This window comes from Gadus morhua, chromosome 2, assembly GCF_902167405.1.
Source record: "Gadus morhua chromosome 2, gadMor3.0, whole genome shotgun sequence".
Lineage (NCBI taxonomy): Eukaryota > Metazoa > Chordata > Actinopteri > Gadiformes > Gadidae > Gadus > Gadus morhua.
Window position 1 is genome coordinate 21,570,293 of NC_044049.1, and position 27,302 is coordinate 21,597,594.

Sequence of the window (27,302 nt, forward strand, 5' to 3'; positions counted from 1 at the left end):
GTCTTATGTTTCGTTCCCCTGGTCTTCGTCTGTTCGGTTCCTTACGTTCCTTTGCACCCTGTCGCCTCGTGACCTCTCCTCCCGTCACCCTGTCCGTCCGGACCCCCGTCTTGGTTCTGCATGCCCCCCTAACGGATGCCTAGTGACCCTGCCTGTCCCCAGGGGAGGAAGACCACCTCAACGAGGAAGAGGAGGAAGACCAGCCCAACCGACATGAAGAGGAGGAAGACCAGCCCTACCGAGAGGCAGAGGAGGAAGACCGGCCCCACCGAGAGGAAGAGGAGGAGGAAGAGGAGGAGGACAACCACCACGAGGAAGAGGAGGAGGAAGATGACAACAAAGATGCAGCGGAGCTAGAAGATCAGGAGAGGCTCACCGGCGCTCAGGAAGACCACCGCAACCACAACCGCCTTCACGGCCTTCCATTCGTTCCCGTCGTCAACAGCCACTACCTTGCGCAGGTTCCCGGGAACCGTCGGCCCATCGACCCCACGCTGGCCGCCCACTTCGCCCGGACAGCCCCTCCCCCTCCGCCCTACGCCCCGCCCCCCTGTGGCGGGCAGCAGAGACAGCAGGAGCAGGAGAAGGAGCGGCGCAGCAGGAGGTGGCAGGAGGAGGAGGAGCACCTGCGCGCGGTGCAGCAGCGGCAGCTGGAGCAGCAGCGCCGCGAGCTGCTCCAGCTGCAGCAGCAGCAGCAGCAGCTGGAGGCGGGCCGGCGCCGGCAGCTCCTCCAGTGGCAGCTGGAGCTGGAGCAGCAGTACCGCCTGGCGCAGAGCCGCCGCAGCCCACCGGGGGCACTGTCACCCTCCTCGGGCCTCTGCACCATCTACGAAGCCATGGAGACGGGCGAGGAGGGGGAGGAAGCGGGGGAGGAGGGGGACAACCTCAATGCTGCGGACGCCCGGCCCCGCCCCCCCCAAGAGCTGGAATGGAACCGGCGGGTGGACCTGGTGCAGCAGCTCATCAACCAGACCCTGCTGCTGTCGGGGGGGGCGGGCTGCGTGGCCCCCCTGCTGCTGCTCCCCGTGGGGGGCGGCGGCACCCTGAGCCCCCTGGAGGCCCGCCTCTGGCCCACCATGCTGCCCCACTTCAGCTCCGCCCCCTCGGCCAGCGTGACCTCGGTCAGCTGCTACTCCCCCGACGGCGGCTGCCCCGGGGGCGACTGGACCGTGGTGGAGGTGGAGACCCAGCACTGAGGGCACGGCCCGATTGCCCGGCGTAACGATCAGTCAGCCGCTCAGCCAATCACAACATGTATAGATAAAGGCAGTCAATGAATCGACTGATAAAGTAAACAATCGACCGAACCGATCAGATGGTCGTCTGTGATAAATACGATGCAGCTTAATCGTTATTTGGCCCAAAGGACGGCATTAAATCAGGGTTACCGTGATGCAAGTATTTAAATCACCGTTACTGGTGACTTTTAGCACATTTAAAAGCCTAAAATTGAATCATGATCCCCTATTCTGGTGATTAATATATATTATATTAATAATAATAAAATGTGGTTAGTCCTTACGTAATTATGACAACATAAGCTCAGTCCATCAAATTTACGTTGCAAAATACTTATCAAGTTCTTCCTAAACTCTTTTTCTACAGGTATGTAACTTATAAGCTATCATTAATTATTATTTATATTTAATTAATTTGTATTCTGTGGAACCGTGCCGGCTTCGACCAGACAACCCTTTAATGATGTCCGACTGTTGGCCCCCCGTAGCTAGAGACCAAATAGTCCCCAAAGGGACCCAGCTGTGACTATTGCACTTGTTAGACTATTTATTCGATTTTTTCTATCCGTTTTATTTGCGGTCTTCTTTTCACCGGTAAAAGTCCGTTCATCGTCTGTTTTATAAACGAGCTCAGGGTTGTATAAAGAACTGCTTTAGGATAATACCTTAGGATCGTTAGGTGCAACAAGGTGTCTGACTTTATTTAAGTGTGTGTGTGCGTGTGTGTGTGTGCGTGCGTGCGTGCGTGCGTGTGTGTGTGTACCCCCGTTCGAATCGGACTGAGCGGGGGTGGGAGGGAAAGTGAGAAACCCGAAACAGGACTGGGTTGTTCAGCCTTCACGGTGGAGAAGAGAGCATCAAGGAGGAGGAGGAGGAGGAGGGGGAGGAGGAGGAGGATGTACCGACCACCACTTGGCTGGATGTGTGTGCGCGTGCGCGCGCGTGTGTGTGCGTGTGTGTGGAGACACCGTGGCATTCCAAAGCTGGAAGCTCATTTCCGGGGTCGTCGGTCTTTAATGCGTTTCCGAGGTTACGGATGATGTCAACGGCGGCGGAGAGAAAGGAGGACGTGTGAGATGGTGACACTGGGAACCATTCAGCCCAGCAGACGTTACCGTGTCACCAGTAGAGCAGCCGGCGTGGCGACAGACTCATGTTGGAGGAACTCAGAGTTTGATCAGCCAGCGTTGGCCAATATGCACTGATCGCCAAATTATTTATCTTTTTAAATGATTTACTATTTTACAAATGTTTTATGAGTTGTTTTAAAACATACAATAATATCATAAATATGAAATAATAATAATATTATAAGCCATATATTATAGAGCACGTATAAGTGTGGTTTTAAAAGTTTATTGTGAATAGATTTTCTACTGTAACGTTCATCAATGCACCTGCAGCGTCCTTTTGTTCCTGTGGCTCAGTAAGTAGCAGCAGCGCCTCCTGCTGGCAGTGCTGGGACTCTGTGTTAAATAATTTAGTACGAATAATGCATTATATTCAAACGTATTTAGTTAAATCTATGTTGCGTTTTCCTGTTCTATATAAGTATTGTATGGATCCTAAATTATTCTCTGCATTATGTGCACTTTTGTCGCCTGTGTCTGTTTGAGTAGCATGTCAGTTTTAATTAGTCTGCTGGTCTGCATGCATTCAGCATATCTTTATGTTACTGTATTTTTAAAAATACCTTATAACGTCGGATTTAAAGGTAACATATGCACATATCTGGGAAAATGTAATAATATATAATACATATAGGCTATGTAGGCTCATCAATAAGAAAATGAATACAAATACAAATATATATTTATTTATATATATATGACTTATACATTGGCCATTGTTTAGAGGCTTAAATTCTTAAAAGACTCCAATTACGATCATGAATCGAGGGTTACAAATTTTAAATAAAAACATTGAGTCATCTTCCTTTAATTGCGTACATTTATTAAAAATAACTGAATGTAATGGGAGAAAGGAAAATGTCGACCCATTAAATGAAATTAATAAATTAATTAGTTTCAAAGGGTTTTTTGACGTGTATCACTTCTAGTCCTATTTTAATATGTTTCAATTAGCTTGAGTGAAGCCAATAAAGGGCTAAAAACGGTTTATGGTTCTTCGTCGTTGGTTGTTCAGGTCCTAATTAGGTTTTCGCTGCCGGTAGTAAGGCTGCTACATGCTACTTGCTAACCATGAGGCCACTAAAGGCTATCCTTTTTATCGTTCTAATGGATCGTCTACAAATCTATAACCGTTATTATTAGGGAAATGTGTCTTGTGAGCAAATCAACCTCAACATCATTATTTAACCCATCCCTGTGTTTGGAGGTTTGATAATTTGCAATATCAATGGATGCCAGTAGAGAGAGAGAGAGAGTACCACATGGATGCTTTGAAATGTTGACCGCCCCAGACCTAGTCAGAGGGACCGGTGCCCCTGAGCGTGGGGCTCCCCAGGCCCCCGTGAGACCAAGATGGAGGGGAAATGTGGGAGAAGATCAACCAATCAGGTGGGGGTAGGAGAGGTCACGATGAGGTCAGCGCTACGCAGGAGGTCAAACAGGAATATGATGAATTACGATATGTAGGACATTGATATTTAGCATGGGTTATTAATGATACAATGTGTATCATCAATATTTCTGGGGTCTAAATTGTTTTAATGCAGCCGTATGAAATATGCATATTGTATAATATGTATTATTATGCATAATGATATGTTTAATACAGAATATTGTCTACAGGTGTCGCCAGATACACTATATTAAAATAAAACAATCGTGTTTTCCATGCTTCCTGACGACAGCTAAATTATATAAAATGAAAGCTCAAGTTTCAGACCTATCAATATGGTAGCATTGTACATGTATAACATATTTTGGAAGATCATTGATTATTGTCATCATCCCAACTTCATATTTCGATGTAAGCAACCATTAATTTAGTATGAAGTAGTCGATGCAAATATGTGTAGGCCTACCAGCCCCGTGTGAGCGGTAAAACCATTAATTATATCATGTTATCATGAGGGACAGGAAAATACAACGATGAGAATTTAAAGCTCTATATTTGTGCTGGGACAGATTACATTATTAAAGTGATTGTTATTCATCTCATTTTTAAATGAATATGCAAATGATGTATGATATAGCTTATTAGTTATATATAGAGATATATAGTGTGATATGATATATATATAGGCAAGGCAAGGCAAGGCAACTTTATTTATATAGCACTTTTCATACACAAGGCAGACTCAAAGTGCTTCAAATATAAACATTGTCATACAATAAAATAAAATAATAGATAAGTAAAAGAAAACATATGCTAAGAAATGAGTAAAATAGAAAGTGCAATGTATAGTGATATATAAAGAGATAAATGATATATATACACTATATATCTATATGATATATAGTGATACATAGTAATACATAGTGATATAGTGAGTCATAGTATACTGATTCATAGTGATACATAGAGTGATACAAAGAGTGATACATATAGTGATACATATAGTGATACATAGTGATGCATGATACCTCGGCGTGTGTTGATGGACACATTGAAACCGCTCATCAACAGGTTTCGGGGCAGACGTGACCGAAGCCAGAAGGCGCGCTCCTCGCGCCCTCCGCCCCCCGCAGCGTCCTCCCGCCCCGCGTGCTCCCGCTGTCCCCGACCGGGAACTCCTCGTGCTCTCTGTCGTTCACCAACAAGCGACACGCGAACATTGCTATAGACCAGCTCGCGTTAACCGGTTGTCCGTGGGTCGGGCGGAGGGAGTTGTCTGGACCGGACGGTCTCGTGCAAGCGTCGCTAGTCCAGTAGCAGTCCGGCTCGTGCTCCGGAGGGATCCGCTCGCCTCACCTCCCGGTTTACCGCGCCCGAGACGCCGTGATGGTTCGACTCACGGACTCGCGTTCGCTGCAGCTGAAGGAACCGGAGGAGCCGTTCGACCGGGAGTCCGGGAAGTTCGTCTTCAACTAGTTTTTTTATTTCGCTCCCGTTTCGCACGACAGAAAGCGTCGCGCGCGTCCCGCGATGCACCGGGCGCGGTGAGGCGCGAGGCACCGCGAAGAAGTTCACCGCGTCGACCTCGAGCGGCGGTTCTTCCTGAACCCATGATGGCGAATAACGAAGTAAGTTCGTTGTGTGTTTTTCCTCTGTCCTGTGTGTGTTTCTTCTGTCCTGTGTGTGTGTGTGTGTGTGTGTGTGTGTGTGTGTGTGTGTGTGTGTGTGTGTGTGTGTGTGTGTGTGTGTGTGTGTGTGTTTCATCTATCCTGTGTGTTATCTATCCTGTGTGTGTGTGTGTGTGTGTGTGTGTTTGTGTTTCATCTATCCTGTGTGTTATCTATCCTGAGTGTGTGTGTGTGTGTGTGTGTGTGTGTGTGTGTGTGTGTGTGTGTGTGTGTGTGTGTGTGTGTGTTTCATCTATCCTGTGTGTTATCTATCCCGTGTGTGTGTGTGTGTGTGTGTGTGTTTTCTCCGTCCTGTATGTTTCAAGTGTGTCTGTCTTCTGCCTAGTGTTTCGTCTCTCCGCGGTCTCCTATAATAACAGACTGTGTGTTGACCTCTGACCTGGTGTTACCTTCGTGTCTGTTCAGAGGACATCTGAACCGGGAGGCGGGCGGGTGTTATGTTACGTCAACTTACCCGGGGAAGTGGGAGACAGTAAAGAGAGACCGTAACGACTGCTCAGGGGAGATTGGAGCCAAAGACTTCTCTGCGTTAGACAGAAGTTGTGAGTGTGTGTCGGAACGTCACAATAGAACGAGTGTGCTGCTGTTTTACCACAACAGACCGGAGACGGTGTACCCCTGACCGTCACACCAGAGCACCTGAGCAGGCGTCTGCCAGCTGAGCTCTCTGCTGGTACTGCTGGTACCAGCTGGGAGCTGAGCTTGTATCAGCAGTTGGGTGTGACGTCACCTGCAGTCAGGTGTGTTCTGACCGCAGGTGAACACTCTCTGGATCTGGAGGTCATGATGGTAGCCCACCTGGTGAACATCTGGAACTGAGGTCCACCAGGTAGAAGGGGCGGATCAGAGCGATGGCCACACCCCCACAGGTGATACCTGTGGAAACAAGGAGAGGGAACTAAACGACACATGCACGGCACGCACACATGAACGCACGCACCTTCACACTCACACATCTGACACTTTGAACGTGTTTTTGTGGAGGAGAATGATGAGTACGATGATGATGGGGTTAGATGGTCACGGCTGCGGTGGTTTGATGTTGGGTCGCCGTGGGGACGATGACGTGATGATGGGGTGTTTGAAGATGATGAGGATGAAGAGGATGGTCAGGGTTCATGATGTGGACTGAAGCAGTTGGACCACAGCCCACTGCTTGGTAACACACCTGGTGTTTGTTTGTGTTGCTCAGACGATCACATGTGCACATGTAAACACATACACAAAAACCCACGTGCACCAACACGAACACACACACACATGCACACACATAGACACATGGATGCACATAAACAGAAAGTGGGAGAGAGCTTATTATCCAGGAACCACTTCCATCATGTAAATGTTGGTCAACTCTCTCTCTCTCTGCCTGTCTCTCTGTCTCTGCCTGTCTGTGTGCGTGGAGGTGAGACCTGCAGCCGTCTGACCCGCCATACATTATTCAAACCGCTGGTTTCCTGAAGCTCTTATGACGGAACGATCGCTTTTTTTAGTTTTTAAAAATAAAATTCTTCATCAGGTGACTTTGTATTGATTGATCAGGGAAGGGCCGTCGTCAATAACAGCCATTACCTTACCTAGTCTGTCTGTCTGTCTGTCTGTGGATAACTGTTATGGTGTAGTGGGATGGTCATGATGGTCATGATGGTTAATAGGATTAGGAGGCTGCACTCCTCTGGTACTGGGGTAGCTTAAGCACTTAGACACACACACACACACACACACACACACACACACACACACACACACACACACACACACACACACACACACACACACACACACACACACACACACACACACACACACACACACACACACACACACACACACTCCCACTCCCTGATATGATGTTAGTATTACACTGGTCTGTCTGATACAGACTAGTAGACCAGTGTAAAACTGGCTGGGACCAAGCTTGTCCTAAATGATTGGCTGCTGAGACCCCAGGTTACTGGTGACCTGCCATCCTCCAGTATGAGGCTAGAGATGGTAAAGGGCTAATGGTTAAGGGTTCAGGGCAAAGGTTAAGGTTATTTGTAACTAGCCGGTTATCAGCTGGCCTTCAAATGTGTCCTACCGCCTGCAAGCCGACTGAGACTGGGATTATTATGAGATGAGGAACGTCTGTAGCGAAACAGGGACTCTTTCAGCCTTTTTGTGTGTGTGTGTGTGTGTGTGTGTGTGTGTGTGTGTGTGTGTGTGTGTGTGTGTGTGTGTGTGTGTGTGTGTGTGTGTGTGTGTGTGTGTGTGTGTGTGTGATCAGTGTCTCTGTAATCCTGTGAGCTCTATGTTTGTGGTCCACAGCCTGCATCATGTGGCAGATGTTGTTGTATATTAGTGGTGGTCAGGGTGTACACAACATGTCTCTGAGGCTGATACAGTATGTTGCTCTAAGTTGTTAATGGTGGTGCTGAACAATGACCACGTTATGGTCACTGGTCTCCCAGAGCTACCAGTTTGGGATGTAAGGTATAATAGTATTCAGAAGGAGAGGAGTTTGCGGTTGGGACAATAAGAACTCTTGTTCTTGTTCTCTTGTGCCAAGATTTAATTAAAGTAATTAAATCAATCATATTTTTATATCATTGTATTACGTAGTTAACTGTCTAGGCTCTTCTCAAGAGCTTTGAAAAGGGAGGCAGATGAGAAGAGAGACGGGGGGGCTTTGGGGCAGATAGGGAAGAGAGATAAAGATGGAGGGAGAGAGTAAAGAAATGGAGGAGAGGAGAGAGAGGAGGTAGAGAGATAGGAGAGAGAGAAAGCTGTCTAGACAGAGGGATAGGGGGAGGGAGACAGAGAGAGACGGGGGGGAGGGAGGGAGGGAGAGACAGTGAGGGAGATGGGGATGGGGTGGGGGAGGGAGATGAGAAGGGAGACTGGGAGATAGACAGGGAGATTGAGGGGAGGGAGATGGGGGGAGGGGGAGGGGGGCGTGACCTGGTTGTGTTCGCTCTGGGCCGGCTGGTGTCCGGTGTCTTGGCGGCGCTGGGGTTGGATGTACTCTGATCACGGAACAAGGAACACCTAACCCAGGCTCCACGGGCGCCCAGGGACAGTGGCTCCTCAGAATGGCGGGACCTTTAACCTGTCACTCAGACCGCATCTTTGTTCTGAATGGCAGTGGGACACTGGTACCGTGAGGGGTCAGTGAACCCGAGGGGGGGGGGGAAAGAGAGAGAGAGAGAGAGAGAGAGAGAGAGAGAGAGAGAGAGAGAGAGAGAGAGAGAGAGAGAGAGAGAGAGAGAGAGAGAGAGAGAGAGAGAGAGAGAGAGAGAGAGAGAGAGAGAGAGAGAGACCCCTGTTGTGTGTATGACCACCAGTTCCTCTCCTGTTGACCCTGCTGATCAGCCGCTACAGACTGCGTCACTAGAATGTAACTCCGATTTCTAATGCAGATTCATACCAGCTACTTTGGCTAACAAACATAATGCGACGGTAATACTGCTGAGTGAGGCTTAATCTTTGTGCACTTAGCGTACATTCCTCCTGGTGCTTGGCATCGCGTGGCGTGACGTGTTATCAGGGCCTCAGGACGCTCACATCCATCAATACAACCAGCGGTGCCTCTTCCTGATAACACCCCAGCGGGATGCTACGCTAGGCTACGTCAAGATGACCCCGCCCGTGTGTAGCTGGGTTAGCTTAACGCTACGATTGTCACTTGTCGTTCGAACATGTTTCCGTGGTAACGGCTGCTGTGGTCATAATCAGCAGCAGCAGGGGGCAGGGTAAGGGATTATTGTCTGTATTACAGTGTGGGCCTCTGTCCTAATCAGTTATAATCTGCTTTCTGCGGCCATTAGCGTCGCACCCGGGGCAGGCTGGGTACGGGCTAATGTATGTCAACATCAGAGGCGTGTAAACATGGCCGCCCGCGTCGGCCTCTGGACCATGGTGCAACGTGTCGGCCATGTTTGGCAGGGCAGGCCGGCCTGTCATTAGATACCAGCGGACAGGTAGCTGTTCTACTGGATATAAAACACTAACACGTGAACTCTTCTCAATCGATTTCAATGAGTCGTTTTTTATATCCGTATTTAATCATATTACATACAATTCATATGAAATAGATATTTCTTAAATCCTTTGTTGTACTCCCATTGATTATCTTTCGTTGAATAGAATCGACTCATTGAGGCCATATTAAAACGGTAAACGTTATAGTTCTCTTTATCCAGCAGTGAGCACCCGCACACACTAGTGATGGTTTACCTGCCAGTCGGCAGGTAAACCTCTCCCAGAAGATCTAGAAAGACAGGCAGGAGAAGGTCAGAGGTCAAACCTCTGGAATCTTTGGGGAAACCATGGTAACTCAAACCAGCACCTGGGTTGGCAATGAGAAACCGAACTCAAAAGGATGTCCGGGGGAATATTCCTATCTGTGTCCACAGACGGAGAAATCGATCATAAATTATTGATCACATCAATTACTAGAAACTCTTTAAAAAAATATTGTAAGAAAGAAGATCTCCACTGAAGTGTTTGAATTGTTACTGTCTGTAGCTGCCCTCCCTCCCCAAGGCGTTAGATAAAGGTCCCAGTAAAATGTTGACCCAGTAGCTGGGACACAAGGCAGGGTGTGTCGTCTCACAACATGGAAACCAGTTTGTGTTGGTGCGGTGCCACTGGAGCACAATAGACCATTATACTGTAGACCATTATACCGTCCTCTCTCCCAGTCTGGAGACTCTCCATACGTTATAGAGTGAGACACACGAGGCTAAATTAACTCACTCACTCACTCACTCACTCACTCACTCACTCACTCACTCACTCACTCACTCACTCATCCTACCTCTCTTTATGAAAAAGACACAAACACGCACTGTTCAGTCTTTCATTGCTTTGTGTCTGCTCTCCAGTTTTATCACTCATCCCTTTCTACTGGGATTCCCTCCTTCCTTTTTCGTCTCCCACCTCTCCCTCTCTCATCCCTCGCTTTCTTACTCTCTCCTCCATTAAACTCCCCCCACCCTCCCTCCCTCCTCTCCACTATCTCCCTCCCTCCCTTCTCCCTCTTCTCCATTAAATTCTCTTCCTCCATCCGCCCCATCCTCCCTCCCTCCTCTCCACTATCTCCCTCCCTCTCTCATCCCTCCTCCCTCCCCCCTCCCTCATCCTCCTTCTCTCCTCCTTCTTTCCTCCCTCCTCCTTCCTTCCTCCTCCTTCCTTCCCCCTCCTCCCTTCCTCCTCCTCCCTCCCTCCTCCCTCTCCTTTGAGCTTGATGCTGGTCTCAGTAAAAGCACCATTCTCCTCATCTATGCTATTTTTATCCTTAGTTTTGAGTCTATTTATATTCATCTTAAACAGATACAATGGGCACCGAAACGCAACAATGGTAATATTTCATTAAATATAATAAGATCTCCACAATGACACTCCCTTCATATCCTTTCATTGTTATTATTGGTATGTTCTGCATACTGAGCAGGAACACGCACGCACGCACGCACGCACGCACGCACGCACGCACGCACGCACGCACGCACGCACACACACACACACACACACACACTCATGGAGCGTGGTGCCACTAAACGCTCGCTGTAAGAGTTTACAGCAGCGGCTTAAACGGGTACAGCCAGCGCTGTAACCTTCAACAGAAACAGGGCTGAGCCGCAATCGGAGTGTTTGGAAACTTTCCATGTGAATACGTGGGATTGGGCGGGATTAACGAGGCTCAACGGGGCTCAGTCGGGTCCGGGGTGAGGGGTGATTTCTGTGAACTCTGAACTTTGTCATGGAACAAACAGTACAACTTATCAATAGAATCTGATTACACAATCAGCACAATGTTCCTGCATGTTTAGTGTTTAAGTCCAACAAAGGAATGTATTCATATGCATGCGTTTGGTGGACCCCTTTTATCCAGTGCTCAGTGTGTTTTAGGATGGGTCAACCCAGTGGGATTCCAACCCCTAACCCTGGCGGTGTTAATGCCTTCCTCAACCAATCAAAGTTTGAAAATACCCCCACCATTCAGCACCGCGGTTGCTTAGGGGCCCACAGGAAGTCTCTTCTGTTCTTACTTCCTGTCGGAGCTCCCACCCGGTACGTCCCCCCCCCCCCCCCCCAGTCTGTGATCAGGGGCGTCTCAGGACAGTGGAGCGGTCAGATGATCCTCTGAGAGGTTCTCATCCTTCAGCCCTGCCTGCTGAGCCCTGCCTCCCAGTCTACCCAGACGCATCTTCAACTCATTAGCCGAGTGTCTTTATCAGCGTCTGCTGAGTGTGTCGGTGCGCCCAGAGCTGTCCTGGAATCAGCTCCTCAGCCCCAGTGCCCGTCTGTCAGCTGGTTGGCATGGCGACGGGGGGGTGCAAAAGCTTATAGTATTCTGAACATCCCAGCGGACAGGGACCTAGCGTGCTGCTGTACACACTGTGTGTGTGTGTGTGTGTGTGTGTGTGTGTGTGTGTGTGTGTGTGTGTGTGTGTGTGTGTGTGTGTGTGTGTGTGTGTGTGTGTGTGTGTGTGTGTGTGTGTGTGTGTGTGTGTGTGTGTGTGTGTGTGTGTCCGCCTCGTGTCATGAAACACTCTTGTGCTTGTGTTTATTATTTATGGACTATTCTTTACTTGGTACAGCCTCTCTCCTCTCTCCTGCCTCCTCTACTTATCTGTGAGAGGTGTGGATGTGGGTCAGTGTGTGTGTGAGAGGGAGACAGTGTAGGAATGGGAGTAGTGTTGAGTCAGGGAGAGGGTATCTCTGACCCCCCCCCCCCCCCCCCTCTGCCTCTCTGGGCAGCCTGGGGAACACCTTTTCATTTAGATTCTCCCTGTCTGTCTGTCTGTCTGTCAGCCCCCCCTGACCTGCCAGCCCCCCCACCCCCCCGCCCCCCCTCTGCTCGCTGTCTGATGCCATCCTACTGGCTCGGGTCTGCTGCAGCCAATCAGCAGCCAGCTGCTCTGTCTGCTGCTGGGGGTGTCCGACGGGTGAGTCATAAAGACCAGGGGGGAGAGGGGGGAGAGGAGGGGAGGGGAGGGGAGGGAGGGCGACCAGAACAGAGACACACCCGACTGTCCATGGCCCATAGGTGCTATATATAGCCCCCCCACACACACACACACACCCCCGAGCAGGCGTGTGCCGCTGCCATTTAAACTTAATAAGAGCCGTGGCTTTCATCAACTCCCCCCCCCCCCCACACCCGTCCTCACCCCGCTTCACTCACCAGGTGGAGTAGAGAAAGACGGGTGGATTGCTCTCCCCACAAGTGTGTGTGTGTGTGTGTGTGTGTGTGTGTGTGTGTGTGTGTGTGTGTGTGTGTGTGTGTGTGTGTGTGTGTGTGTGTGTGTGTGTGTGTGTGTGTGTGTGTGTGTGTGTGTGTGTGTGTCAGACACGCTCTTTTCTCCCTCTCTGTACCCCCTCTCCCACATGCAGTCGTACCCTGCAACGGCCCTGAACATTTCCTGCTGAGGATGTGTGAACAGGAACAGGGTGCTTAGTCCTGGTGATCTGCTGTAACCTGAGCAGGACCAGGTAACATGTCCGGGTGACTGCCGGTGCGCTGGGTGTGAATGGAGGCATCATTATGTCCCCCTCTGCATCAGAAGGGTGAGCCACTGTTAGGTCAATGTTTTACCACTCATTTACTGGGAACTCTGTGTGAAAGGGTGTGTGTGTGTGTGTCACGGCGCTGGACAGTTCCACAACCATTACTGTCAACATCCGGCCCCCTTCTTCTTCTACGCCTCTCTTGCTGAACTGCGACTGTCAACATCCGGGATAATATACCGGTAACTAACGGCTCTCAAGGCTCACGCATTCGGCGTGAGACACACGCAATTCGGAAGAAGACGATGGGTGTGTCGCATAGACGTCGTCATTGTCTTGCCGTCCCTCCCCGTTCTGTGATTGGTTCCCCATCTCAGGCGAAAATTGCTATTCATAAGGTTCACGTGACGTCACTGTAGCTTTGCGCTGCCATCTTGACGACCGATCCCACCCACTGACCCACTGATTTCAGTGGTAACTCCGCACCAACAACAACACCTACGACCACAATCAAACAATGAGGATGCGCTCTTTTATTCTCTTTAGTGCAGGTAATGAAAGGTTCTGAAAGATGGCATATCCATGTAGCTTACTAATGAATAAAATGCATACAAAAAACATTGACATGTGACCCACTATGTTCTGCTCCATATACCCAATGTTGACAACGTCCCAGCCAAAGAGTATTGGTATTAATACCTCATTCATTGTCCGAAATAATCCATAATAATTCAAATCAGGTTTTGTTGTGGGTACAAAATTAATCTTGAAGAAAACTCGTCCTAAGCGTCCCCGGCGAAATGATCGTCTATGAATTGATGACTGATTTCAACGATCAATGATAGTAACCCACCACAAACTGTTCACAAGAAGTCACAGATATATAGTACTTAACTTTGCCCTAATCAGGTAAGATTATTGGTGGCCAAGTGCCTCACTTTAGCGTCCTTCACCCATCCAGCCACAGCATATTGGTAGGCATCAGTGCTCTTGAACGCTTTCAAGATATCTCCACTAAATGGGGAGGGGTTGTGGACTAAATAAATATATATGTCATGAAGATTGATTTGAGGCAAGCATACTAATGGACAAAAAAAAACTAGGGATAACAAATAAGGATCGGAGCCTAAAATCGATAATATCTCTGTCTCCCTCTAACATTCAGATGAGCGGTGTGGGCGGCCATACTTGGCGAGATCGGTCGTGCAAATGGTGGCGTTCCAGAAAACGTGACGTAGATGAACCGTACGAATAGTATCTGTCTGCGTCCTGCAAGACGGAGGCGTAACTTGTAGTAGGAGGCGTAACTTGTAGTAGGAGGCGTAACTTGTAGTCGGAGGCGTGTCTAGTACTTTTCTAAATCGCGGAAGTGATCTGAATGTAGCAGTGGTGCGCGGGTACATAAATGACCGCAACTCGGACCTCAAATATTAAGCCTTATATAAAAATAATGCACCCGACCCGCTCATTTAAAAATATGCTCTTGATTATCTTAATCTTGATATTCTCTTGATTAGCTTAAACATAGCCTTACTTGAAACTGAGCCTTACTTGAAACTGGTAAAGTGCACCAAGGTGGTGCACTTTACCACCTTGAAAGAAGGTGGTAAAGTGCACCAAAGACACAGCCATGTTCTGACTGCGGGATCTGTTTGCGAGTGGTGGTGACATATATCATACGCGTCAAGAGCAGCGGGAGTTGTAGTCCACAAAGCGCCCCACACAAAAACTAACCGTATTAAACTCCTACCCGCTAAATTATAGTTTTCTTTGCATGAAAAATCATCATTTAAATCCACAAACAGAAAATTATTACTTTCTCTCCATTGACTCCCATTCATTTTTTTCGGTCTCATAGGTCCCATGAGCAATGGCGACTTACGAGCTCTATAGCCAGGCTATTTCGGAGGCGGGACACGTTCAGAATTCCATTCATAAATTAACAGACATGACTGTGACGGGAATTGTCTGGCTGGCTGAAATTTGAGAGGGGTTCGGGAAGTGTCCATGGTAAGATTTATGTAACCAACGAGAGAAAGGTATGATCAGTTAAGCATGACGAAGGAGAAGTGTATGGAAGTAAATCTGTGCCATCGGATTTTGAAAATAAAAAGCTGTTGAATTCTAAGCACTGAATATTTATGCATTGAAATATGCATTGAAAAACTTGAAGTTTCTTTGATTTTGAATTTTTAACATTGAAAAATAAAGCTGAATAGGAGTTCAATTAAAATCCAAATACGTTATTTCAATGCATAAATATTCAGTGCTTAGAGTTCAATGGCTTATGGCACAGATTTACTTCCATAGAAGTGACTTAAACATTTTGTGGTTAAGAGGGCGTATCGGTTTCCACCATATGTTTCTATAGGAACAAATCTGTGTGGGGGTGGGTGAATCTAGAGCGCTATGGAAGCGCGCAATAATTTGCAGTGACAGAATTCTGAGAATTTAGTCAGCATTTCAGATTTCTCAGAATTCTCTGACACTGCAAATTAAAGCGCTACTACTAGCGAACTACTTTCAGCGTGACTGGATAAAACTTCCTTAAATTACCCTTCAATGCTAGATTTGCATGAACGCTATTGTGTGAATTAGTTTGGTTCTCTTTCATGGAAGCCGGAAGTGGGAGATTCCTGGGCCATGAATTCAACCCATGCACACGCTCACACGCCACACTTCGTATTTCTCACGCAGAGAAATTACCAGGATAGCTCCCACCAATAGCGCCCACCAATTTGGGCCGCTATTTAACAGTGTTACAGGTAGGAATCAAATGTGTTTCCCGTACGAAGGGTAGGCCTAACCATACGTCCTCTTTTGCCCGGAAATGCCCTCTTTTTGAGACAATGTTTTGCGGAATTTCAAAATCGTCCGGGATTTTATTAAAGCCTCATACATGTTCACATTTAAATTCCGGTGCGTTTCTCTGGGTCGTTCGCAAACTAGTTAGGCTACGCCCTCCCCTACTCAGTTCTGTTCGCTTTGCATTGGTGGAAGTGAGTAGGGGGAGTGGTTAAGTAGAGCCTTCAGATTGGACGGTTTGACTTACTCAGTTACCGTCGTGTTTTGTATTTATTTTTTTACCATTATTGTTTTATAGGGACAAACATTAACAAATTTCTCCTACAGGTGATTTATAAAGTTCTATCTAGACTATTGAACAGAAAGAAAGTGTTTTTTCTGAATATTAGTCTTAAGGGCCAATAATGCTTACTATCATACGTTAGTTACCATGTCTGTGGAAAAATTTGTATTTAGTCACATGTAAATATAACAAAACAAATTGACTTATGATGGTGTAGCCATGCATGTTGTTTTATTGTTAATATGTCAATTTGTTTTTTATTGAAAATACTTTGTATCGATGAATTATCCCCAAACTTCGTAACACCTTTGAAATAAACATGACTTAACATGGCAGATACCTGTGTATTGTTTATCGGTAAGAGTGTGACGTTTTCAACTCAGTTCCTTTGGTAGAACCTACTTACAGTAAAAATCACTTCTGATGGAAAAAAAGATGTGTATGAAAAACACCTTTCTTATCTATTTTACTATTATATTGTTCAAAATGTACGCATTTATTAAAAAAATATATAGTGTATAAAAAGTGTCTGGTAAAAAAGATGAGTGGCTGGTAGATTTTTTTAATCCACTTGCCACAGGGGCTGGTGGGCAAAAAAGTTAATTTCCATCGTGTGTGTGTGTGTGTGTGTGTGTGTGTGTGTGTGTGTGTGTGTGTGTGTGTGTGTGTGTGTGTGTGTGTGTGTGTGTGTGTAAACATTAAGTTGTCCTATATCTTTACCTTCTGCCTCGACTTATTCTCCTTCTCACTTCGCTCCCGGATCAAAGTCTTCCTCTGCGTGGAAGCAGACTTTTGTTGACTCTGCCAGAGCTCAGAAAGTCAAATGAGATGCAAAAATAAGAAGATGTAAATGATAGACTAAAAAGTATACAATACAAATCTAAAGTAAAATACTAGAGTGTTAAAGAACCTGGACTAAGGAGGTAATATTACAGAGAGGGTATAGTGTTGTAATTAGGGCTGCCTCCTGTATTAAAAGTTGGGTTAATTAAAGGTAAAGCACTATGGTCTCCCTCCCTCCAACACCCTCCTCCTCCCCCATCCCCTCCCCCTCACCGTCCCTCTCTCCTATTTCCATCCTTCCTCCTCTTCCTGTCTTTCACAACACACTCCCTTCATTCTTCCTGTTCCTCATTCAGAGCTCTCCTACTGTTTCTCTCTCTCTATATCTCTCTGACTCACTCTCTAGCTCTCCTACTGTCTCTCTCTCGCTCTTACTGACTCTCTCTCTGTCTGGCTCACTCTCTAGCTCTCTTACTGCCTCTCTCGCTCTCGCTCTCTCTGTCTCCGTCTCTAAGTCTCTCATTCCTTGTCCTCTCTGTCTCCCTCACCCTCTCTGTCTCTAACTGCCCTCTGTTATGTTACAATGGGCCTGTTTCTCTCTGTTCCTCCATCATGTCTGGCTGAAGTCAGGGACGTGACTCAGACTCTGAGGGTCTCTGTGTTTCCCAGACATGACAGAGTCTAATGGACCGGGGGGAGGGTTTCTGTTTGAAACGCGGTCGAGCAGACCTCTCTGCGTGCTACCTGGCTTTTCATTCATGTCATCACATGGGAATCATGTATGCAAAACAAATGAAGATTTCTGAATGCACAATCTCAGTGATGTCCATAGACTTTTTTCTTTTTTCAAACATACACAGAAGTAAGCACACATACATGCATGTGATGCGAGTGTGTCACATTCTGAACCTTCATCAGGAAGTGAACTTTCATACATACTCAACACCCCCGTCAGTGCGCATGTGTGCGTGTGCATGTGTATTTGTGCATGTGCATCTGTATGTGTGTGTGTGTGTGTGTGTGTGTGTTGAGTCGGAGGATGCATGCATGTGTGTGCGTGAGCATGCATTTGTGTACGTCAGCATCAGTGTTTGTGTGTGTTTTGCATATGGGTGAACGCGTTCGCTCTCTCACTTCCTGGTGTTGGAGCAGAACAGGAAGTGAGGGGCTGGGCTCCTCCCCTCCGCTCTCTCTTCCTCTACTCCACCTCCTTCTCTCGCTCCGGAGCAACGCTTGACTCCTGGTCGGGGTATCCTGGTCCGAGATCTGAAGTGGTCCGGTGTGTGAGTGTGCGTGAGCGTCGTGTTTCTTTGTGAGCGTTGTGTGTGTGTGTGTGTGTGTGTGTGTGTGTCAGCGTTTGTGTGCCTGCGTCTTTGATTGTGTGTGTGTACGGGGTCGTGTGGGTTAGGGAGTGCTCGGTTTAGTGCCAGCCATGGCCAGTGAGGTGGTGCTGGAGGGGCGGTGCGTGGAGCCACTGGACTCCATCGGGGCTCCTGCGGAGGACGAGGCGGAGCCGGACCCCTCGGTAGGAAACACCCCACGGTGCGGCCGTCAGGACCCCCGCCACTCAGACGGCCTTCTGCGCTTCGTTCCATCGCCGCTACTGGTGTTAATCTGGTCTCTCTCTCTCTCTCTCTCTCTCTCTCTCTCTCTCTCTCTCTCTCTCTCTCTCTCTCTCTCTCTCTCTCTCTCTCTCTCTCTCTCTCTCTCTCTCTCTCTCTCTCTCTTTCTCTCTCTCTCTTCCCCCCCCCCCCTGCCTGCCTCGTTTACTTCCTGTAACAGACAGTTGGTTTCTTCACATCAACTCACGTCTCACCGACCATTACTGAACACTCCTGTATGTTCGACACAGACACACACGGCCCCCCCTATATCCTCTATTGTTGTCTAACAGCAGGGATTGCGTGGCCTTGTGTGTGCGTGCTATTGTGTTGTACTGTATTGTATAGGAGTGTGTCATGGCAGACAAGGGCCCGGTGTGTGTCTGAATGCCCAGGGCGACCTCTGACCCGGTGATGTAACCGCCATCGCCGCTGCCCGTCAAATCTGCTCAATCAGCTGAATACGAGCGCTCTATCAAATGTCACATCATGCTGCTCTACCTCTCTCTCCCTCTCTCTCTACCTCTCTCACACTCTTTCTTTGTCTCTCTACTTCCCCCCCCCCCTCTCTCTGTCTGTCTCTGTCTCTGTCTCTTTCTCTCTCTCCTTCTGAAACCCATATAGATAGATATTTCTTTCTTTCCTGCTTATCAATATCTTGCTTTTTGGTTCTTTAATAAAACAAATATATGTATGTATAATTTTACTTCATATTCTGCATAATTAATAAATAACAGTGCCAGGTCGATCTACTCTCTGGTTCCTAAAATAACTTTAAAGTAAAGGTCAGCAGCAGCCAGCAAACCCTCCTTCAACTGTGTGTGTGTGTGTGTGTGTGTGTGTGTGTGTGTGTGTGTGTGTGTGTGTGTGTGTGTGTGTGTGTGTGTGTGTGTGTGTGTGTGTGTGTGTGTGTGTGTGTGTGTGTGTGTGTGTGTGTGTGGGGAGGGGGGGGGTTTGTGAGTACGTGTGTGGGTGTGTGTACGTGCCTCAACCTGTGTGTGTTTGTGCTCACTACAGGCTCACTACACTGATCCAGAGCTAACTGTGCTAACTACACTGATACAGAGCTAACTGTGTGCTTACAGCAGGCTCACTAAGCTCAGAGGGTGTGTGTGTGTGTGTGTGTGTGTGTGTGTGTGTGTGTGTGTGTGTGTGTGTGTGTGTGTGTGTGTGTGTGTGTGTGTGTGTGTGTGTGTGTGTGTGTGTGTGTGTGTGTGCTTACATGCTCATTAATTCTGCTCATAATCACAAACAACATCAGCCTGCTCCGTCCAGACGACCCTGTTATTCTGTTCAGTGCAACGGACGCCATATTCAGCCTAGGACTCTTTATTTAGTGCTACATTATACAGTGGTGCGCAGCATCACACATATACAGCAGTGTGTTTGAACCCTCTAAACCTGACACCTATATGTTTGGTTATAATATATTTGGTTCCTGTATGTGTGGTTCCTGTTGTCTCTTCTATATGTGTGGCTCCAGTTTGTCTCTTCTATATGTGTGGTTCCTGTATCGCTGGTTCCTTGATGCTTGGGTTTGTTTTGGTCGTCAGCTACAAGCTTAATGTTTCGACTGTGTTGTGAAGCGGATGTTATCGGGGTTCCTCCAGTGGTCTGCAGAGATCTAGGCATGGCCCTGGATAGAGCGCACAGGAGCTGACTGACCCTGTCCGACTGACTGTCGAGATGGATTGTCGGCTGCTTGGCCGACCGGCTGACTGGCTGCTGCTTCATTGTTTTTCTCTATCAATGGCCTTGTCTGTGTGGACGTGTGTGGGTCTGTGTCGTGTGTAGTGTGTGTAGTATGATCCATCGAGTTGGACTGGGAAGTTAGTTGACTCCATGTGTGCTGCCTGAGGCTGCAGGGCCTCTGAACCCAGGGTGCTGGTTAACCCGTTTCACAGTAGTATGATGTACATTACTGCAAGGGAAAATAGTGTGTTTTGTATTGCACTTTTCCGGACAACGTGTTGATGACATGAAAAGGGATGTTCAATGTCAATCAATGCAGTATTCCCCTTCTGCGCCCGCAAACAAACCAAGGGTCACGTTCAACTGACCTGGGACTAGGCATCATTAATATTGAACGCACACTCCCAGTGTTGAGTGTCCTCTCCTGGTCCCCCCCTCACTGTGCTTTGTCCCCCCCCCCCCCCCCAGAGCGACCCGGCCGGGCTGTCAGTGCTGCAGCAGCTCGGTCTGGACCAGAACTCGGACTTCTCGGACAGCGGCGTGCAGCAGCGTCTGGACGAGAGCCGCGAGCAGATCCGCCGCGACATCCGCCGGGAGCTGAAGATCAAGGAGGGCGCCGAGAACCTGCGGCGCGCCACCACCGACAAGAGGAACGTGCAGCAGGTGGCCTCGCAGCTCCGCAGCTCCAACACGCGGCTGGACGCCCTGCACGCACAGCTGCAGGAGCTGGACGCACACATCGTGGTCCGGGGTCACCACGACGACCAGGGTGAGGGCGCCGGGGGCAAAGGGGATGTGGGAACGGCGGAATGGGCATTGGGGTGGGGGATGAGGCGGATGTGTATGTTGTCTGGCATCTCCAGACCCACCAGTGTGAGGGGTTTGGGTGGTGGAGCCCTGGCCAAGTGTTAGTGGCAGTGGCTCGGGAGGTAAAGCGAGGGTCGGGGGGTCCCTGAGTGAGACGCCTCACCCGGACTGCTCCTGACCAGCATGGCTGTCACCCTGCGTGGCTGACACCGTCGTCGGTGTGCGAATGTGTGCATGAATGGGTAAATGTGGGGCAATGTTGTTAAGGGTTTGGCCACTGGTTAGAGGAGCGTGACATAAATGCAGTCCATTTACCATTCAGATGTTTGGTCTGTACACAGCAATGGGAGACTGGTTCTCCAGATCTTTTTGTGTGTGGTGTTGGGGGTGGAGCCTATGGGACCACACTCAGGACCTGAGTGTGTTTACAGACCAGGGGTCTCATTTATAACCGTTGCGTACGCACAAAACGGGGCTGAAATTGGACTTTCCACGCCAAGGTTGTGATCTATAAAAAAACAACTTGACGGGAAAATGTGCGCAGCCCTGAGCAAACTCTGACCCATGCGTACTCATGGTTTGGAGGAAAAGGAGAATTTGCGACACAGATGGTGTGGTGGTGAACTGAAGTCAGACCGAAGAATTGTAGAGTGAGAAGAACGATTATGTTTTATTATCGCCCTTCATAAATTTAATTTCAACCCGTATCATGCGTTAAATCTATGTAATCAGAATAATTTAAGTCAACTGTGTTATTTCTCAGTTATAACTCCAGAAACATCTCCTTAGAATAGAAATAAAAAAAAAAATCTCTATTTAATCCCGTCACTCCTTACTGTCCACTGACAGCGCGACTGCATGGAATAAAGCATCTGTCCAACATGTGTCAATAACATCATATTTTTATGTGACACTGTAAACACATAATCAAATGTCAATTAAATCCCAAGTGTGGAAAACCAAGCCACACTCCTCCTCACAATCGTTGTCCGTAACTCTTGACGCTTTTTTATGACAAATCAGGCATTAAAAAGGGGTTCAAGAACATTTTACGTGGGTGATTACAAACTGATTATCCAAGGTGTTCTCGGTCAGTCTTATTACCGTAACCCTATAAATGCAGAGGGGAGTTCAGTGGTAATGCTGCACCTATATGGCACTTCTGGCGGACCATGCAAATGACAGGATTCGGAGGGAGAGGGTCTTTAGGGACCATAACGATTTATTGGTAGGCTACATAAAAATATGTAACTTTATGTCAGACCACTTCTTTTTTAATTCTGGGACTGTGCGCTCCTTGCTACTGACAGAGTTCACTGCTGCAGCAACATGTTGCCACTCACTCTGCTTTTTGTTGTTGGCGATCCCAATCCCGTGACCGCCGAACAAAACTACTTTTCGGGCCTCCATCTCACCCACAAGTGTCTCCACTCCGTGAAATTTCGCTTTTTTGCTTTTCTCAGACCTTCTGCCATTGTTTCCGACAGGACATAATACCCGCATCTGAGTCTGTTTTATATGCAGATCGAATTCATGAGGTCATTTGCATTGACCATTTATGGTTAAAAAGGGACGTGTACAGGGCGGAACGTGAAGCTGATTCAGCTGCGCACACTTGTAGGCACTCTGTGATTTATAAAGAAAGATTGTGTATGGTGTGCGTACGCAGGGTTTTATAAATCTGAATATTTTTTGGCGCACGCAAAACTTGGCTTTGTGGCGTACGTACACTTTTAGTAGCGATCCCACGCACAGTTTTATAAATGAGACCCCAGGTCCTTCTTTACTCTTAAAGTCATCTGACCCACGCCTGTCCTCTCCCTGTTCCTCAGACGGGCCGGGCAGGGTCGGCTCTGCCCCGAGGCGGACGACCGGTCAGAATCGCGTCGCGGCATTGGAGCGGCAGCTCAACATCGAGCTGAAGGTCAAACAGGGGGCGGAGAACATGATCCCCATCTACGCCAATGGAGCCACCAAGGTACCACACACACACGCACACACACACGCACACCCACGTCAGTATTGATATAGTGTTCAGTGGTAGTATTGGTAGTTCATCTATATTTAGTTTAGTAACAGTATAAGTAGCACTTGTTAGATCAGTAGTGATAGTAGCGTTCAGTAGTTTATCTATATTTAGTTCAGTAGCAGTATCAGTAGTTATTCTATATTTAGTTCAGTAGCAGTATTGATAGCACTAGTTAGATCAGTGGTCATAATAGTTCAGTAGCAGTATCAGTAGCACTAGTTAGATCAGTGGTGATACTAGCATTCAGTAGCAGTAGCAGTAGTTAATCTATATTTAGTTCAGTAGCAGTATCGGTAGCCTGGTGTCTTTGGCTTCCTGCAGGACAAGAAGATGCTTCAGGCAGCTCAGCAGATGCTCCAGGACAGTAAGACCAAGATCGACATCATCCGCATGCAGATCCGCAAGAGCATGCAGGCCAGCGAGCAGTCGGAGGAGAACCACGGTAACGACCCCGTGACCTCACCACAGGGGTCACCGACCCCTCCACTCCAGACCCCCATGACTTCACCACAGGGGTCCTTCCTTATTTCTTTCCAAAGATATCAATTGTGTTCTGAATAGTCGTCCATTCAAAACAAATCGCGAATCTCAGGTAGCCTCATAATCACAGCTAGGAAGTGGCTAACATAAACTACTGCTAACCTAGCGAACACTGCTAATGTTCAGATATCTATGCACATCCCTAGAAACTCTATACCTGGTTTTATGTCATCTATCATGTCGGTAAGAAGCCAAGCCATATTTAATGTACTCACGCATGCACGCTCACACACGCATACAAACTCGATAGGCCATTACGAGGGTTAAGACACTATTGACAGAGCTGCATCCCTGATGTTGGCCAACAGCCCTGGTTCACTGGATAGGAGAGAGAGGGAGATTTATTCGGAGAGAGAGAGAGGGGAGGAGGGGGAGAGATATATAGGGAGAGAGTAAGGGGGAAGCAAAAGAGAAAAGGAGGGATAAACATGTAGTGAGAGAGAGAGAAAGGAGGAGAGGGAGGGAAGGAGAGAACTTGACCTATGAGGTATCTCTCAAGATAATACATTTTATAAATGTTTATTATTTGCTATTTGAAGCGGTGCGACCCGTACATATTAGTGGAGGTATTGAAGCCCTAACTCCACCAGAGGATAATCTGAAAATCTGGGCTTTGCTGCCGAGTCGGAACGGGGTCACCCGGCACACACTGGTAGTGTTCTCCCAGCGCACCATGTGACCCGGGCAGGTGATCACCTGACTCATCATGTGACCCGGGCAGTTGATCACCTGACCGAGCATGTGACCTGGCCAGGTGATCACCTGACTGACCATGTGACTTGTGATCACCTGATTGACCATGTGACCTGTGACCCCTGACCATGTGACCTGTGATCTGTGACCACCTGACCATGTGACCTGTGACCCCCTGACCATGTGACCTGTGTTCACCTGATCATGTGACCTGTGACCCCCTGACCATGTGACCTGTGACCCCCTGACTATGTGACCTGTGGTCACCTGACCCTGTGACCCCCTGACCATGTGACCTGTCACCTGACCAGGTAAGCCGGACCTGTGCGGGGTGGAGCTGCGAGTGGAGGAGCTGTGGCACCACTATCGGGTGGAGCACGCCATGGCCGAGGGCGCCAAGAACATGCTCCGCCTCCTGGGTGGGGCCAAGGTCCAGGACAAGAAGGCCCTCGCCGAGGTGAGGACGTCACATGACCTGTAGAGGACGTCACATGACCCGTCGAAACACAAACACAACCAGTACAGACTGGTACACACACACACACACACACACACACACACACACACACACACACACACACACACACACACACACACACACACACACACACACACACACACAGCAGACACAGCAGACACACAGCAGACCATAGGCAACAGATGCTTTAAGTGAAGTCTATAAGGGGCATGTGGTGAATGAACTGTTTTTTTCTCTGACTCCACCTTCACGTCGGCGTCGTCATTGGCATCGTTCCTCTAAGTGCTGATGTGAAGGCAGTCTGGTAGTTGTTATGACAGGTGTCACGCACTGGTTTGTGGCCCCGCCCTCTACCCCCCCCCCCCCCCCCCCCAGGCCCAGTGTGGTCTGAGCGGCTCCTCCCAGCGCCTGGACCTCCTGCGCTCCTCCCTGGAGCAGCGTCTGTCCGGCCTGCCCCAGGACCACCCCAAGGCCTGCCTCATCAAGGAGCAGCTGCTGCTGTCCTCCTCCCCTGCCTTCAGCTGCCGCCACGGCGCCCCCTACGTCCACAACCAGTACAGCACCCTCAGCAAGCCCTCGCCACTCACTGGTATACCAGCAACCCCCCGCCCTGGGACCTGCTGACAAACCTCTCGCTCTCTCGCTCTCTCTCTCTCTCTCTCTCTAGATCCCCCTCTCTCTCTATATCTCTCTCTCTCTCTCTTGATCTTTAGCACTCTCTAGACCTCTGTCTGTAACTCTTTCATCTTTCTCTCTCTCTCTCTGTGTCTGTCTTTGTGGAGGTACAGTGTCTATATCTCTGTCTGTCTCTCTATCATTCATCCGTCTCTTTCTACAGCTATCTATCTCTTCCCCTCCCCCTCTCTATCTCTGTCTGCCTCAACCATAATCTCTCTTGATCTTTCTCACCCCACTTATCTCTCTCTCTCCATCTCTATCTGTCTATCTCTATCACTCAACATCTCTTTATCTCCCTACATCAGTGAAACTTTATTGATATGATATCAGCTCATTTTACAGAATAGGAAAATAGGAAATAAGTGAATAAATAGAAAAATAAGTCATCATTATGTTTATGAATGTAGAGTGAAAACTGCCCTGACCTTCGGTCCAGCATCATACAACCTGATTCTGCTGTGTCCTGGCCCCCTACCCTCTCTCTGCCCCGCCCCCTACCCTCTCTCTGCCCCGCCCCCTACCCTCTCTCTGCCCCGCCCCCTACCCTCTCTCTGCCCCGCCCCCAACCTCTCTGTGCCCCGCCCCCTACCCTCTCTCTGCCCCGCCCCCTACCCTGTCTCCACCCCGACCCCTACCCTGACTCTGCTCCGCCCCCTACCCTCTCTCTGCCCCGCCCCCTACCCTCTCTCTGCCCCGCCCCCTACCCTCTCTCTGCCCCGCCCCCTACCCTCTCTGTGCCCCGCCCCCTACCCTCTCTCTGCCCCGCCCCCTACCCTGTCTCCGCCCCGCCCGCTACCCTGACTCTGCCCCGCCCCCTACCCTCTCTCTTCCCCGCCCCCTACCCTCTCTCTTCCCCGCCCCCTACCCTGACTCTGCCCCGCCCCCTACCCTGTTTCCGCCCGCCCTCTACCCTGACTCTGCCCCCCCCCCTATCCTGTCCTCGCCTCGCCCCCTACCCTGACTGCACCCAGGTACGCTGCAGGTGCGTCTGCTGGGCTGCGTGGGGCTGCTGGAGGTGGTCCCGGGGCGGAGCCGGGCCACGCCCGTTGTGCTGCCCTCTTATTCGCTGGGAGACGGCCGCGCCTCCTTCAAGCTGAGCGGCCTCTACAGCCGCAGCGGTAGCAGTAGCAGCCTCAAGTCCCCGGGCAAAACCGATGAGCTCTCCAGTGAGTGGGAACGAGGGTGGGCACGAGGCTGTACACGAGGGCGTGCACGAGAATGTGCACGAGGGTGGGCATGATAGAGTGTGAGAGACAATGTGCATGAGATTGTGCACAAGAGTTTGTGTGACGTTGTGCACAACGGGGGGCACGAGAGAGGGCACAAGGGTGTGTGAATTTAAAGAGCGTTCATGACATTGTGCATTAGAGGGGGAAGCCCGCTTGCTTCCTGGGTTCCACCCTTAAGGTTAAAAGCGAGTGTGTGTGTGTGTGTGTGTGTGTGTGTGTGTGTGTGTGTGTGTGTGTGTGTGTGTGTGTGTGTGTGTGTGTGTGTGTGTGTGTGTGTGTGCGTGTAGCGGAGGTGAGCGCGGTGCTGAAGCTGGAGAACTCGGTGGTGGGCCAGACGGCCTGGAGGCCGGTGGGAGAGGAGGCCTGGAGCCAGACCTTCAGCCTGGAGCTGGAGAGGGTAACTCTACAGACCAGTATAGATATACACTATGTAGAACATACACTGATTAGAGAAGTTCTAATGTGAATGTGTCTTATACAGTATGTATGGGGGAGACTGTTTATTTGTGTGTGTGTGTGTGTGTGTGTGTGTGTGTGTGTGTGTGTGTGTGTGTGTGTGTGTGTGTGTGTGTGTGTGTGTGTGTGTGTATATGCGTGTGTGTGTATATGAGTGTGTGTGTATATGAGTGTGTGTGTGTGTTTTTATGAATGTGTGTGTTTGTGTGGGTGTATATTAATGTGTGTGTACGTGTATATATGTGCGTGTGTGTGTGCATGAATGTGTGCTTGTTTGTGTATATT

The 27,302-nt window shown here is 48.9% G+C and overlaps 1 protein-coding gene across 3 annotated transcripts in view; it reads left to right on the forward strand.

Annotated features, from left to right (window-relative positions):
• The first annotated feature begins 4,922 nt into the window (after nt 1–4,922).
• Nucleotides 4,923–27,302, forward strand: part of pkn1b (protein kinase N1b) — a 32,300-nt gene continuing 9,920 nt past the window's right edge. The window contains exons 1-8 of one of the 3 annotated variants that reach the window (XM_030339015.1): nt 4,923–5,389; nt 20,576–20,876; nt 22,747–22,892; nt 23,265–23,385; nt 24,488–24,633; nt 25,030–25,243; nt 26,304–26,498; nt 26,849–26,958. In XM_030339015.1, the coding sequence (XP_030194875.1) occupies nt 5,372–5,389; nt 20,576–20,876; nt 22,747–22,892; nt 23,265–23,385; nt 24,488–24,633; nt 25,030–25,243; nt 26,304–26,498; nt 26,849–26,958 (1,251 nt within the window). In that variant the 5' untranslated portion in view covers nt 4,923–5,371. Of the gene's footprint in view, nt 5,390–17,977; nt 18,340–20,575; nt 20,877–22,746; nt 22,893–23,264; nt 23,386–24,487; nt 24,634–25,029; nt 25,244–26,303; nt 26,499–26,848; nt 26,959–27,302 lie in introns of those variants that run through there. The other 2 variants (XM_030339007.1, XM_030338998.1) reach the window with 2 other exon arrangements.